This window comes from Polypterus senegalus, chromosome 12 (genome assembly GCF_016835505.1).
Source record: "Polypterus senegalus isolate Bchr_013 chromosome 12, ASM1683550v1, whole genome shotgun sequence".
Classification (NCBI taxonomy): Eukaryota; Metazoa; Chordata; class Cladistia; order Polypteriformes; family Polypteridae; genus Polypterus; species Polypterus senegalus.
Genome location: NC_053165.1, coordinates 71,562,718 through 71,579,379, shown reverse-complemented (window position 1 = coordinate 71,579,379; position 16,662 = coordinate 71,562,718). Strand labels below are relative to the sequence as shown.

At 42.3% G+C, this 16,662-nt stretch overlaps 1 protein-coding gene across 1 annotated transcript in view; it reads right to left on the bottom strand.

Moving 5' to 3' along the window:
- The window catches only part of LOC120540493 (probable E3 ubiquitin-protein ligase HECTD4), a 104,485-nt gene that overhangs the window by 39,403 nt on the left and 48,420 nt on the right, over window positions 1–16,662 (bottom strand). The window contains exons 8-17 of the mRNA XM_039771332.1: window positions 15,034–15,226; window positions 13,261–13,422; window positions 11,493–11,606; window positions 10,985–11,125; window positions 8,468–8,700; window positions 6,308–6,453; window positions 4,650–4,720; window positions 3,328–3,433; window positions 939–1,059; window positions 110–238 (exon numbers count right to left, since the gene is read on the bottom strand). Coding sequence (XP_039627266.1) covers window positions 110–238; window positions 939–1,059; window positions 3,328–3,433; window positions 4,650–4,720; window positions 6,308–6,453; window positions 8,468–8,700; window positions 10,985–11,125; window positions 11,493–11,606; window positions 13,261–13,422; window positions 15,034–15,226 — 1,416 coding nt within the window. The remainder of the gene's footprint in view (window positions 1–109; window positions 239–938; window positions 1,060–3,327; window positions 3,434–4,649; window positions 4,721–6,307; window positions 6,454–8,467; window positions 8,701–10,984; window positions 11,126–11,492; window positions 11,607–13,260; window positions 13,423–15,033; window positions 15,227–16,662) is intronic.

Sequence of the window (16,662 nt, the reverse complement as noted above, 5' to 3'; positions counted from 1 at the left end):
ATATCAGAGATCACCAGAAAATTTGTCTATGCCACTTAGTTCATTAGACAGCCAGTTAATACAAAATGAGCGAGAAGGGAAGGAAATTGGAATTAAAGCTGATGTTTACCTGTACCTTCAATGTCTCCCCTTGAAGGGAGCTGTCACTATCATCGTGCTCATCAGGTTTTATTAAAACTGTGTTGCTCAGCAAATGGTTCTGTACTGCCATAAGGTACTGCAGACTGGGTGAGGCGACCTGGAATACAACATCAGGCATCAGGGGAGGACAAGAGAGAAAAGCATGAGAGGCGAGACTGAGGAGCAGACGGGGGACAGTAGGGTGGACATTCAAGTGCAAAGAGACCCCTATAAGACTACAAAATGAAAGTCAGCAGTGCGGTAAAGAAACTTCAACATGATATACACAGATAACAATCATTTATAGTTTACCTATCTGTGTAGCTAACTGGCTATTTATCTATCATTATCTATACACAGATAGATCCATAGGAAAGGCACTATATAATAGACAGATATGAAAAGCACTATATGATAGATAGATAGATAGATAGATAGAAAGGTACTATATAACAGACAGACATACAGATAGATAGAAAGGCACTATATAATATATAGATAGATAGATAGATAGATAGATAGATAGATAGATAGATAGATAGATAGAAAGGTACTATATAACAGACAGACAGACAGATATGAGGACACAGCAGTTTTCTTATCTCCAGATCTGATCACATGCTTTTGGTTTGCTCTCTAAATGCCGTGTAATAAAATCTGAGAATATGCACACTAATCAAGTGTGAATTGTTTACAAATTTAGAAGCCGCAGAGCACGTTGAAAAAAATGTGCAGAATATAATGGATGACCCATGTGTGAAATATCAAGTGTGCACTTTGTGCAGCCCTTCACTCTGCCCACCGGCTGAGGCACTTACTGGCACTGTAGACAGGAGTTTCTGAAAGTCATCCTTAGCGACAGTTTGGCACTTGGTGATCAGGATGCAGGACTCGCGCACCACCGTCTTCAAAATGTAGTGCAGCAGCTCATCATTCAGCCTAGAAAGAAGCACAGGAGGCTCTCATTAGTGGCAAACTCTGCCAAAAAATCTGCCCCATAGTTCCCAAACCTGGCCATCCACAGTAAACCTGAGCGCAGCTAGAAACATCTGAATCAGCTTCAAATGCACACTACAAATTTAAAATATTCTAACATGGAACAACTGCGCAGACTATTTAATCAGAAATTAAAAGGGATAAAGGCATCTGAGCAGAGAAAGTGTTAACTGTCATTTTATGAATGTGGACTACTAACTTAGTATAGGAATAAGCTTCATAGATAAGAGGCAGAGATACACATAGAGACATGTGAAATGCACTATATGATTGATAGATAGATAGATAGATAGATAGATAGATAGATAGATAGATAGATAGATAGATAGATAGATAGATAGATAGATAGATAGATAGATAGATAGATAGATAGATAGATAGATAGATAGATAGATAGATAGTGTGGTGAAATGATTTATAGCATATCAGTTGATAAATATTTTGTATGTCTTTACTTGTTAACAAGACAAAGCAAATATAATCTTAGATAGTGTTTTGGGGGCATGCTTTATTTCATTAATGAAAACAAGAGTGCCTTGATGTTTATCTAGCCAACCCCACTAAGTCTTTAGGACTGATTGAGGATGAGGAATGTATGGTGAAGTGGATGAAGTATGGCTGTTTGGGACTGGTTTTGAATCAGAGGCCATTGTGTACCATGATGCCTTATATGCTTAAGGATTTGCACAGGAATCTATAAAGCTGGCCACTTTACCCCTCCTCCCTCTCTCACACCATGACCATGAAGAGAACACAATGAGGAGCACAACTCAGTAGCAATATTGAGACAGGCATGCAAGTTGTCCTGAAAGAGAATGGATGGACGGATGGATGGATGGATGGAGATAGATAGATAGATAGATAGATAGATAGATAGATAGATAGATAGATAGATAGATAGATAGATAGATAGATAGATACAGTGGGATGCAAAAGTTTGGGCAACCTTGTTAATGGTTTATTATTTTCCTGTATAAATCGTTGGTTGTTACGATAAAAAATGTCAGTTAAATATATCATATAGGAGACACACACAGTGATGTTTGAGAAGTGAAATGAAGTTTATTGGATTTACAGAAAGTGTGCAATAATTGTTCAAACAAAATCAGGCAGGTGCATACATTTGGGCACCGTTGTCATTTTATTGATTCCAAAACTTTTAGAAGTAATTATTGGAACTCAAATTGGCTTGGTAAGCTCAGTGACCCCTGACCTACATACACAGGTGAATCCTATAATGAGAAAGAGTATTTAAGGGGGTCAATTGTAAGTTTCCCTCCTCCTTTAATTTTCTCTGAAGAGTAGCAACATGGGGGTCACAAATAGATAGATAGATAGATAGATAGATAGATAGATAGATAGATAGATAGATAGATAGATAGATAAACAATTTAATTGGTCTCTGAGTCACTGGCCATACTGTACAGATGGTCAGACACACATTGCTGAGGTTGAAGGTGGGTGGCATGGCGTAAAAAAAGTCTGCTGGTGTTTTCTAACACTGTTAAACAATGCTGCCTTACAATAAAAAAACAGACATGTGACCACTTGAATTAAGATGGCTAAAGTAAAATTGCAGACCAAAAGGCCCTCTGGACCTGTGGGGTCCTTTATTTGTTAGTCTGATTCACAAATACGTCTTTGCAGAGGTGAATGTTGATAAAAAAGACAAAAAAAAAAAAAAAGGCAAATTCCCACAACAGCACAAGAGGTTTCCACTGAGGCCTGCTTCATGTGTTATTGCGCATTGTCACTTGTTTTTAATGCACTTTAAAGCACACACGGAATTAACTTTCCGTCGTGTGCACGCCTTGTGTTGAGATGTCTGACGTGGCTCATTTTGGAAGTACAATGGCCACTTGTGCCGATTCTGAGGACCGCTGATCCCATGATGACATGATAGTGAGTCTGTTCCCCCACAGTGCTGAGCCTCATCTGCAGAAAAATCTTAACGCCATCTAGAATGGCAAAGGCCTGGCTTCCTGTTTAATGCATTTTCTTCACTATTGTGCATGAAGCTGCATTTTCATGTGGAGTATAAGCAGTCCACCATGTTATTCAGAAACACACTTTGCTTCTGTGTGGTGTTGTGAGTGGGGGGCCTAGAATATATGTGATCTACTAGGTGTGCTGTGAACTACCTGTGTTATATGGCTGCAGAAATAACGTTTGGAAATACAGAAATGCACCTGTGCCCTGGCCTGTGCCTACCTGTAGTGTTCATCGTCTTCACTCCCAAACCTGTTGTTCTGTAGCTGGTCAGCAAGGTTAGTTAGAATGACATCTCGGAGCCTGGACAGGCCGCTGTTTCTCTCACCTACAGGTAAGGATTAGGAACACAATGCACATGTTGGTACAGCATACACCTTCGATAAAACGACACATTTAAAGGACACAAAAGTTTTAGGACAATTTGGCCATGGAATGATTGCCAGCTGACACAAATGTGCTTCACCGACAGGCAGCGGACTTTCCAAAAAGTCCTCATTCACGGTTTTTAGGACACTGATTTACTACATAGAAAGTCCAAAGCTGCTGCTACCTAAAGAGCAGAAATCTGTTCTCAATCAAAACATAATTTAAACCTGTTTGAACCTGGAATGGCAACTAAGTCACTAACATCATAAAACCTGCCTGCTCCTGAGCCTCTCCTACTAACCACCCCTGGCTGAGGTGCCAGCCCACCACAGTGAACACTTGCAAATATACCCACCATTGGGAAAATTCCCGCTAGCACATGTCTGGGTGAACAGCCCACTCAGATGTGGAAAGAGTATGCCAACTCCATGCAAGCAGTAATAGGGCATTGGGCAGTGGACCCAGAAGGGAACAGCACTAACCGCTGCGCCAATGTGCCACTTGGAGTTAGCAATGAGCACTTTAATAATATCAATACACTAAAAGAAGCCCCTCAGTCCAGTGTGTGCGCGTCACGGATCTCCACAAGGGCTCGATCCGGGTATGTAATAACCTGCAGGGACAAGAGGGGGCGCTGTCACTAATATTGTCTTCTCTTTCTCCTTCTGTTCCTGCAGCACAGCCCAGTGAGGGTACCTAGCCCCGCCCCTTCCAGTTCCCAGCTACCCCGAACAGACCCCAAACCTATGACTAAAACCGAGCACTTTTGTTTGTTTGTTTGTTTGGGAGCCTAAAAACGCCACAAAGCGTTCGCCTTCGGTTGAACTTTTCTGTTGAATGACACGGGACGATCACGGTTGGCACCCCAACTTTTGCCACAAGGCCTGTCATTCCTGCACCCAGCCACAGTGTTAACACGGTCGAATACGTCAACACTTTCTGTTTTACTGACAGCACTCGGCTATTCAATGCCATTTTGTTTGACACTCTTCATTCAGCACGGCCTCAGAGTGACTGCCCAAGTCTCCAGCTCAAAAGTGCTGTCAGAAATAATCAAACCAGGCAACATTTACACACGTGAATATGCAAATTAGGCTGGGTGCAGTAACACAGAGGACATTCAATCTGATTGACGAACATCACGATGAGTCTACTAGTAACAGGAGCGCACTTACCTTCAGTCAGCACCAGTTTGAGTAAGTTGTTAAGTTCCGCCTCACCAGGATACAAGGAATTTAAGCCGGCACTAGAAAAAGAAAAACAGAACATTTAGCCATCTAGTTTGAAATTCTACGACGGACATAATGGAGTTATAGATAGAACATAGGTTGATAAATATTTGGTATGTCTTAAATTATACAATTAGCTTTGTATCTGGAGGAAGCTAATCGTGCCAATTTTCTACCCCCAGAGTTTAACTCTTTGAGGGCTGAATATTTTTTCCAAAACCTCAGTTATCTCAAAAGCACCCAAAGCACTGGTTTCACACATACAGTAAATCAATATAAAACATCTGTTGCTGTGTGCTGTGGTTGCTGTTGGAACCTGTTTTGCATCTCTGGCAGCAGTTGCTGTGCAGGGGTGGCTCAATGGCCAGCAGGAATGCACGGCGGGCCAGCTACCTCTTGTTTTCGCACAGCAGGTGGGCGATGGTGGTAGTCGCAGTATGACGCAATATGGTTTGTACCTCTTGTCATCATAAGTGGTGGTCCTCCTAGGCGAACGCTGCTGTAGGCATATCAGCTACACAAAAGTGTTCAGCACCATGATCAGCTGGGGACCGACAGGCTGATGCTGGTCCCTCACTTTTGTTTTCGATATCCATCTCCAGAACACTTGCATCAAACTCAGAGTCCGAAAAGCCACAGTCCGATTCAGCGATAATACATAAAACGTCCATGGAGTATTTTGCTTTGCAAATTTGTTTTAGTCTCTCGCCAGATGTCGATGCCATTCTACAGGCGGTTTGCTTTTCACTACTCAAGCATGCGCAGGAAATCGAGGTCAAATCAACAAAGCTACAACCAAAGATAGTCAAGCTAAAACATAAGGGTGAGTTTTGTCACAGTTTACAGCCCATTACTGTCCTCTACCCTGAATTTTGACCAAAATCAACATCAGCCCTGAAACAGTCAACTGACAAGAACTAACCAATGACGGACAGTTTTAGGACTTAATTGCATCCTTTTTTTCTTGTTTGCTTGAAACAAGAATAAAGCTGGACTGGAGCCCTGGTGTTGTTTGGGTGAGCTGAGCCCAAGCTGTTTCATTGGTCCAGTAGGGGTGTGTGTGTGTGTGTGTGTGTGTGTGTGTCAGGAGCTGCAGAGCAACAATAAAGCAGGATGGCTGGATTAGGAGGTGTGCTCTCTCTGCCATTTTCCATCCTGAAGAGAGCAGACCTGGCAATGACCACATGAGGGCAGACCAGAAATGAGCGGCGAAGAAAGAGGCAAACAAAACTCAGGATGTACAGATCTGTGACCAACACTCACTGTACTCCTTTACAATTTGGGCATATTATCGGTAATACATAATTAAACGTCAAACTCTTGTACTCTGTGGAACTGCCGGGTGTCAGAGATATAAAATGGAAGTGGGGAGGAAGCGCTGAACCACTGTGCCCGAGACTGAAGACAATCTGCTCAAGTCTACTTAATGAAGAGTATAAAAGAGGAAAACTGGGTCACCCACACAAAACATTCTTCTCTGAGTACTGTTTAATTAAAACCATCCAAATACATGACCTTCATAAACAGAATATTTTTTCTTCTATCTAGTTTAAATAATTTTTCTTTTTTTCATTAATATACTGCTTGTAACGTATTTTAAGTACCTGATCGCTAGGCAAACTTCCTTCTGAATCTCATCACCGATCTGGTCAAGTGGTGCCATCAACAACTGCCAGAGCAACAGGCCAGCACGGCGGACGATCTCTCGATTTCTCTCAGTTTGAGGGTTAAAAAAGAACTTGAAAACCACCTGGAAAAAAAAGACAAACATGAGTTAGACTAAAGATTATCTTTATTTTTTTCTTGGAAGATGGCATTAGTTCAACGTGGGTAGTGACACCCTTCACATCTCTGTGATGGCTGGTGTGATTTTTAATACTGTAATGGGCGGGCCAGTAACATCACATCAAGAATCAACAAGCTAGAGCCTCAATTACGGGACATACTCTGGACCCCCGAGAGCAGGGGTCTCCAACTCCATCCCTCTTTTTCTTAATCAGTGACAAGTTTTTGCTTCTAATTTACCATTTCCCTTAATTTTAATTGACGTTTCTTGAGACCCTGAGCACTGAATTGATTCTTTTTTTCCCTAAAAATAAATCTGATGTGAAGTGAGCCAACAGATGAGCCAACTAATTTAGGGCCTCAAACTCCAACCAACTACACTTCTTTCAGTTTCCTAATTTGAAGCCAATTCCCGTTGCTAATTAAACCTGTTATTTAATTCCATGGTGCACAGTCTGCCATGGCAGATATTTCCACAATTGATTTTCTTTTGTAAGAACGCTGGCTGTCAAAATCTTTTGTGGACCTGAGCAGATCAACATTATGAGGCCTTCATCTTTCTTTATTTTCAGTTATTGTGTGATGGACGCAGGTTGTTGTTTATGTGTTGGTTCATTTTGTGTCTTAATATTGTTTGGTTGCCAATTAAGGAAAAAGGAAATAATTAAGGGGCCTGAGTCTTAAGTTGTGTATCAATTAAAATTAAGGCAAAGAGTTAATTAGCAGCAAAATCAGGTCACTAATTAAGAAAAGGGTTAGAATGAAAACCTGCAGCCACTGCGGCCCTCTGGGACTGAAATTTGAGACCCCTGCCCTATGGCTTTACTCTGAAGAACCACCCTGGCACCTTTATTTTTAATTGTATTTTATGGTTCTTTACTGTGTTGTGTGGTTCCTCGCTGATCCTGTGCTTGACAAAGCATCATTTCATTCTGGGATGGGTTCTTTGCTTAATAAGTTGGTCCTATGTGCTTTGAAAAACTTCCTAATAAACAGAAAAAAAAAACTCAAAATCTTTAAAATAATGAAGTACCTAGCAGGAAACCGACAGATTAAGAAAACCTGAACTTTGCCTGTGTTAATAAATGCAGCAAGAGTCCTTTTAAATATCAGGAGCCACTGCAGCCCTTCAGGACTGGAGTTGGAGACACCAGCTTGAGTGGTAGTAAAGAAGGAGGAAACTAAAATGAAACAGGGTGCCATTACGACCAATCCTGCAAGTTCTCTCTCTGACACGACATTTCCAGACAGCAAATCATTCAGTAGAAGTGTGTCAAGAAACGTCACGGGGAGTTCCTTTACAACACCAGCAATACGCCTGCATAGCGCCTTACAGGGAATAGGACTGACAAGACGTTTTCTTTCCTTTAGTCATTTTGTGTTAAGACCATAGTGTGTGTGTTAATTTATTTATTCAACTAGCTGCGCTACCCATTTAAAAGGAGTTAAAATCAAAGTAATCAACGTGGGCCTCAGTGTTAGCATTTGCAGTGCACCTGGCAATGCTCACTTCTCAGTCATATGCCATTTAGTGTGGACTTCATAAAAGCAATGTTAATGTTTGTGATGTGCCATCTGTTGGAATGACAGACAATTTCCCCTCGAAGATTAATTAAAGTATGGCAAATTAAATTTAAAAAATGGGCAGAAACCACACTGCAAGACAATGGGAATCCCATCCATAAAAACACAAAGCAACTCAACTCAGTGTCACAGAATGAAGTCACTGACAAAGCGCCAAACAGAATGAAGACAATAGCGAGACATCAAAGAGCAACAGCGTTAGGAGCTTCAGGAATTAAACTCGAGCACTCATAGCAGGAGAATCTAACAGAAAATCGAAACAAGCCTCTCCATCTTGAATGACACATACGGATGTCTGAACAACCCCTTCATTTTGAAGCCATCGTGGTGTTCGCTTCTCTTTGGCAGACTGATAGCCCAAATCACACAAATCAGAGGACTCTGCTCACACACACCTGGAAGACAACAAGAATGCAGCGGATGATGCACGTGTCCCCATTGACCATGGCCTTCTCCATGATGTCACAGATGCTGCTGAAGTGCTGGCTCTCGATTGGATGCTGCTTTCCCAGAAAGGTGCTGATGGGCAGATTGCTGCTGGCAGCGAGAATATTCAGCTGATGGATACACATGGCGCCGACATGGTGCAAGAGCTGGTTAATCACCTCGCTGGTCGGCACCATTTCCTCTATAGACAACATGGGGGGGGGATACAAAATATAAAGTTACCAACACATCTGAGCAGGGCAGTAAAAAGGGACACAAAACAAGGGCAATTTAGAGAATATTTTTTCAAGTTTATTTACATGTGAAAAGACAAACTTCCAAAACTGAATTTGTATTTATTGGACAAGTTGACCCCTATATCTTGGAAGACTTCAATATCACAGACCATTTTTGTCTCTTTTATATGGAGGATTTTAAATATAGATTTTTCACGACAGATTTACCCCTTCCTGATAACCCACCTGCATCAGGACATGGCACATACTGTTTTCTTTTAAAAAACGGTGACCTGTCCTTGGGGTCTTGTTCTCGAGTGAGGGGATAAAGGACAGTGAGCTCGACAGATGGATCGGAATGGTCACAGGCGAAGGTCTCAGTCTACATCCTCACCTATGGTCAGGAGCCTTGGGTAACAACCGAAAGAACCAGATGGAGGGTAACAAGCGGCCGAAATGAGCTTTCTCGCCAGGGTGCCAGGGCTCTCCTTTAAGAGATAAAGTCAGAAGAAATGTAAGCTCGGAGTAGAGTTGCAGACCCTTCGCATCGAGATGAGCCAACTGAGGTGGTTCTGATACGAATGCCTCCCGGACAGTTCTCTGTGGAGGTTTTACGTGCATGATCAGCTGGGAGGAGACCCCAGAGAAGACACAGGGCTCACTGGGAGGATTATATGTACAAGATGGACAGGGAACACCTTGGGATCCCACAGTATGAGTTGGAATGTGTGACTGGGCATATGGGCCTCACTGTTAGACTGCTGCCCCTGCATGACTTGGGTAAGCAGTGGAAAATGAATGAATTTAAAACATAAGCAGATCACTTTATCTACTATATAATAAAAGATTAGTACTAAGGTTTCGTTGTGGTTTCGTGTGTTCAAAACTCGCAATGATACAATGAACAGAGTCATGCAAAAAGTTCAAATCGTTCTTAATTGCCCATCAATACATTGTGATGGCTGGGATGTCCCTCAACCAAGAAAAAGAGCCTCTTTAGGGCAATACATCCCCCGGGACGCTAGATGGCAGCTCCCCTGGATGGAAATGGTTCCCCGGATTCCCACAGGGCAGCATGGAACATGGAGTCCAGTTCTTCAGCCCTGTTGGGCGCCGTGGGTGCCGCCAGGGAGAGCTCACCAAGAACCCAGGGACTATTATGGTGACGTTAACCCGGAAGTACTTAAAAGTCACGAGGACAGAAACCTGCAATACTTCCGGGACACCTGAAGAAGGCGTTTGATGCTGAGACAGAATAACTCTGGGTCAGAGACTTTAAAAGGACTATGGGAAACCCCAGTAGATCAAGCCGGAGTTGGATGGGAGTGTAACGGAGCTGTTGAGAGTGGAGGATTTGTATATTATTGATTTGTTATTGCTTATTTGAGAATTGTGGAGAGTGCAGTGTTTTGTAAACTTTATTAAGAAGAATTGTTAAATATTATTGTTGGTGTTTTACAAGTGTGTCTGGGATGTCTGTCTGGTGGGTTCAACGGGGCAACAGTGCCTCTAGCGTCCACAACAAGCAGTTTTTGGTATTTTTGTCATTTGCAGGACACATGTAGTCAGTGTGACACACAAAAAAAAAAAACTGGAGGTGTGTAGGCAGCAGTCCAGAGATTGAAGACATCCAAAATGGAGTAAAAAATGATGTTGTGTTGTGGATCTTTATTTGTGCCTTAATACACCTCCGGGCAGCTGGAAGAAGGTTCTAGGGTTGGATGTGAGCACAAAGTGCCGTGATACACTGAATAAAAGCAAAACACATCAACCTCTCAGTGAAGCATGGTGGTGGCAGCATTAAGGCTGTGGGGATGCTTCTCTGCAGCAGGCCCATGAACACTTGTGAGGGTAAAATGAATGAGGCATAATAAGGGGAAGGGAAAAACCGCAGAGAATATCAGGAGTCCAAGCGTAAAGCCAACGCTACACAGGAAAGGCTTCAAAACAACAACGTGAATGTCCTGGAGTGGCCAGATCTCAATACAACAAAGAGTTTGTGTTCATTCCCAATCCTCCCGCAACCTAACAGAGCTGACACGGTGCTACAAAAGGCAGATGTTTAAAGATATGAAAGATGACACCGATGGCCAAATACAAATTCTACTTCTACACCCAAATTCTGACATCTAAGTTCTTCACTTCTGAGCTTTTTTAAAATGGCCACAGAAAATAAAAAAAGGTCAACCTCCACAGCTCAAGGGCCCCTATACTTTGTACATGTCAAAGTGACGTCTTTTAGGGCTTTACCTTTAGGCTCCGTGATGACGTGGCTCACTCCGAGTCTCTTACACACATGGTGAAAGGCCTGGTTCCCTGGATTACACCACTGGTCCATGTAGTCATTTGAACAGGTCCAGATCAGATTGTTCATTGCATCGTAACAGGCACCTGGGAAAATAACACACTGCTGTCAAATTAACACAGATCTTGTACACCTTTATGTCATAAGAAGGGGGAACAGAGCAAAAAATGAGGTGAGGAGAAATACTAAAAATGACATACAAAAATAACTCTATCGACTTTCAATCTAAGCTATTTGAAACCTGTATGGCTGCCCAGGTGATGGGACTTTTTTCCACGGAATACTAGAACTCTATAAGGAAATCATTACGGGCAATTAATCCAATTTGCTTCGAAACCTGAATTGTGATTTTCTTTTAAGAAAGTATGTATAAGTACGCAGCATAATGCAATAGTGTAACCAAAATAATGTTAAAATAATCTCATTCGTTTGCCATTTTAACGATTAGCTTACCGAGTCCTGTGACTAGAGCTCCACGCCCTAGCGAACTTCCAGGCGCATCAATGAGGTCGGCACGGCTTGCAAACTGGCCATCGGAAATGTTGAACACAAGAGATGATGCTAAAACTATTAAAGGGGGGGGGGAAAAATGAGTCACCTTTAGCCATTTATTCTTCTTCTTCGTAAACACCTAAGTTTTTTTTTTTTTGAAATCAATACTGCTTAGAGTGAAGAGCAAAAAGCAAATTCTCCACTCACTGAGCTGTTCCTAAAGTATAAACCACCCTTAATGAAAAGAGAAGTGTCTGTGTGTGTGTGTGTGTCCATACAGTCACTATGGCCCTGTCATTCCAGCAGATGGTGCATCACAAACATCTGCAGTAATAAAATGTATTGCATTTGTCATTTCAACAGATGGCGCATCACAAACATTAACACTGCTTTAACACATCCTATACCAAATGCCACATAACAGAAACATACTGTATTCATTGGACTTGTCATTCCAACAGATGGCACAAACATATGCACTTCTTTTACAAATGCTATAACAAATGGCATATAACAAGATATATTCATTGCACAGCTTTTATGAATCTCAAACCAAATGGAATAAAAGAAAGCCATATGCAAGGCATTTATCAGTTCACCTGATGGCACATCATAAACATTTACACAGCTTTTTCAAATCATATGCCAAATGGCATATAACAGAGACATGTGCATTGCACTTGTTATTCCAACAGATGGCACATCACGAGGATTAACACTGCTTTTATGAATCCCAAACCAAATGGCATAAAACAGAGACATATGTGTTGCATTTATCAGTTGACAGCGCAGCACAAACATCTGTGGCAACGCATTCTATTACTAAGAATTCTTGTCATGTACCATCTGTTGGAATGACAAATGCAATGGATTTTACTGCAAAATACATTCCAACAGAGAGGTAAAACACACAGAAATATTCATGTTTCTTTTGCTGCATTCACACTGTCACTATCACTTGATTCAACTAATGACTCAGTTTCTGTATGCTCTAAAACTGGCTTTATAAATTTTTGTTTCCACACAATTGTGTGTTTTGGTTGAAGGCTCTGCCCCACTCACAAATATTAATGAGTTACCACAGATGTTAACGTTTGCAGTGCACCAACTACAGGAATACCACAGAGCACGACATGATGTTATTTTATCCACCAGATGGTCCAACCAACAACAACATCCACACCACAGGCACTATGGGGGCTCCTGCTGTACTTGCTGCGTGAAAAGCCTTTTCCTAACACTAAGAAGAAATAAACATTTCACCTGAAAAACAGATGTCAAGAAACCACCTCCTGTAATCTACTTTCAACATGTGCTCTGTACTTTCCAATGACTAAAATGTATGTGCAGGGGGACTCAAACAACGGAACGCTTTCCTCACTCAGTAAGCATCACATGAACACGTGATAAGCACCAAACTGCATAGTTACTTTAATCTGAAAGGACATGAAGGGCCGCGTTTTGCTGCCACATCCACGTTTGACAGTGAGAAGCTACACAGGGTCTGGCCGGAACTGCGCCACAAGGGGCACATATTGAGCATTTGTAGGAGTAAGAAAAGATTCCAGGAGCTCCTTGACAAAACCGGTTTCGTAGACGACGTGTTCATAGGATTCTTTATTTTTTTAAAAAGTGTTCAGGTTTTCTGAACACCCCACCCCCCCTTATTGATTTTACAAATAAAACTGAATAAAGGTGTCTACCAAATTAATAATAATAAAACACTCACTTTTTAGAGAGGACAGACCACTTGTACCCCCAAACAGCGAGCGTGTGCCACTGCTCCCAGAACCCCCTGGAGGAGAGACCAGCATAACCAAATACGTTCCACAAGTGTACATTGGTGTCCGCCGCAGCGTTTTTAGAGGTAGGCCACAACTGGTGTTGACAGCTACAAAAAATAAATAAATAAACACATAAATAAATATGAAAGGCATAACACAAAAAAAAGATTTATTTTCACTACTTCACTACATTGCTCTGAAACACACCATCTGCCAGGTTGATTTGCTGTTCCCTTCAGATGTCTTCCTGGCTTTGAGAAGTAAACCTCTCGTTCTACATTAAAAACAATAATCCCCTTTCCCTTCTAAGCTCGTCACCAAGCTCAGGGTCCTGTATCTGAGCACTGTATTGCACAGCTGGATTTTGAACGGCCTGACAGGCAGACCTTAGGTGGTCTGAGTGGGTGGCCACACCTCATCATCCTTCACTATCAACACAGGGGCTCCACAGGGCTGCGTTCTCAATCCTCTGCCGTACTCCCTCTACACAACAGACTGCACGGCTGCACAGGACCCTAACGTCATTGTCCGCTTTCCTGATGACACAGCTGTGGCAGGTCCGATCTCAGGCAACAATGGGTGGGTTACCATGGAGAAGTGGAGAGCTTGTCACAGTGGTCAACTGTCCACACCTGAATGTCGGCGAGACAAATCGATTGTGGCAGAGGCACTCACTCCAGTGGAGAGGGTGGACAGTTTGATACCCTTGATGTCCACTGACCTGGTCCAAGTACATCAACACCTCTGTGAAGGCACAGAAACGTATTCTCCACCTGAAGACGCCCTGGCAGCTTCTCCGTGGCAGACACTGTGCGATTTTTTCGAAATCTAGGTAAGGTAATGAATCCCACCACACGATAAGACTCATGAGTGTATGTGATCAAACTACACAAGAATGTCCGGTCCAGCTGACATGCTGGTGCTCAGACAAGATGTGTGCATTGACCCAAATGGACAGGTATACCCATCGATATTTTACAATAAAACTTTACCCTTTAAAAAAATAAAAAAACAAACAAAAGCTTGGCATCTCAGAATGTCAACAAAGAAAAACGAGCTTGCCATACTGTGCTCTGAAAGTGCAAAGAAAAGAAAAAAGGCGTAACTGGGCACACAGATGGTTGAGGCCAGGACAATACGGTCTGTACAATTAACAAAGAGAACTGGAGGTATGCAGTCCGTAGAACTGAATGTTTTTTTTCTGAATGAGATGCATTTGTCACCAGATGTTTATAGCTGGGACGAGGAAACAAGCTGATGGTATGGCATTTAAATATAGGGATTTGGCCGCAAGGTGCCCCAAAAATCTTTTTGTTTCTGCCTCTTTACAAGAGGTTAAGCTAATCCACCAGAACAGAATCCGTGACTAGCGAGGATTTACTATCTGTGTTTCACTCGACGTGTGTATGCTTTGTTTCATGTTACTGTGCATCTTTTTATTGGGACCGCAGTACTTTTCCAATTCTAAGGAGACGTGAATCTGAAATCCCACAAACTACGGGCACACGGACCCTCTTTTTGCTGCCCAGCTGCATTAAAAATCCAGCAAGTCAGTTTACTTTTGTATGGCGCTCTTCACAGAGTAAACTCAAGTCCACAAATAAAACAGCACAGTAAAGCTTCCTTGACTATAAACACATTTACCCTAAAACCTAAGCATGGAATGTAATGCACCTGAAAACAAAACATTGAGAAGTGTGAAAAGGGCCGGCCCGTACCAGACTGATCTTCTTTCAGAGTGTTGGTGATGGTGGAGCCGGTGAGAGCAGCCAGGGTAGCTGAATGGGAGGCTCGGAAGCGGGACATGCGACTCAGGAGCAGCTCGTTAAGACACTTGGATGACTCTCCTTCCTTTTTCATCAGGATTATTCGCTCGTGGAGCGGGTTGGCTGCGGTGACCCCATTCTGTGCCTGTAAGGAAAGAGAAAATGCACACTCAGGGCGGTAAACCAGAGACGGGGTGAACAAGACGACTACAAAAGCACCCAATCTATAGAAGCCGTCTGACATATTGGCAAGGATCAGGCTCAAATGAGCCTGGAGGGACTGGGAGAGCAATAAGCAAGGGTTAAAACAAACTTTAATTACCAGTTATTACAAATATAAATGATTATTATCATCTCTGAGATAGTAACGTTCTTTCATCACTCAACTTGAACTTCTTCTCTCAATCACAGAAAACACGGAGACCGGCCAGCAGCCCTACATACTGGACACATTTAGGGTCTTCTCTTAACCCAAACTCGGCTCTCCTGAAATTTAGGAGGATGTTCAAGTACCAAACAAGCAAACAACAACAAAACACAACTTACACAAATAGATGCAGCAGCCACCATTTTTTACAATTCTGATCCAATGCTATGAAATCTTCAAAGTTGCATGAACAGAACACCCTTGGCAAAATCGGATTTTTAATCACATGATCGCGGCTGTGTATTGCTAACGGACACACACCATGAAGCATCTCGGTTCACATATTACAGAGACCGCTTCTTGTCTGGACGTTGTGGACCACCAGCAGTTCACCACATTGCAGATCTTCAAACTTGAATCCAAAGCAGTACACTTGGCGGTGAGGATGGGATTTACAATTGTGACGGTCCAGGTCGGCCAATGGGGACACACAGTCACCAAGGGGATGGTACAAAAGTGTTCAGTACTTTTATTAAAATCCAAATGAAATGCCTGGACACACAAGTGCAATGTAAGATCTTCCATAAATAAATAATCCATAATAATCCAAGTAAAACATGGAGGTTAATGTCATGTTTCAGCCAACATTTTCTCCCTGTTGTGTTGAATTTTGTATCGTTTATTTGTATTAATATTACTTTTGTGCATGTTATGTGTGTGTATATGTTGGAAAGGGGCATGGCCTAGGTGATAACCCTTGTGTTTCGTGGGTGGCTCCCCTAGGGGCAGGGCCATCTGCCAATCACTGCCAGGATTGGCCCTTCACCCTGTTTAAAGGAGGGCCTCCCATAGCTCCTTGCAGTTCTTTGAATGCGCTTGGAGTGGAGAGTCATTGTGCCTTGTCTTTGCTTTTGCTATTCTTTTCTGATTCCCTGGAATTTTGAGTGAAACTAAGATGTCCATTATTCCAAGAATGCATAAAATTTATAATAATAGTAATAATATTAATAACAACAACACCACAACAGAAATGTTATTCAATTCTAATTGAATACATTCAGATACTGGGAATGTGTGACCCCAAAGCATCCTTGCACTGTAAGCAGACTGAGAAATGTTTTAGGTGCTTAATTATAAAAGTGACAAGACTATTGCCAAGAGATGTTTTAAGTCCTGTCCTCCTCCCAACTATTTCCAGTTAACGGCCCATGCCC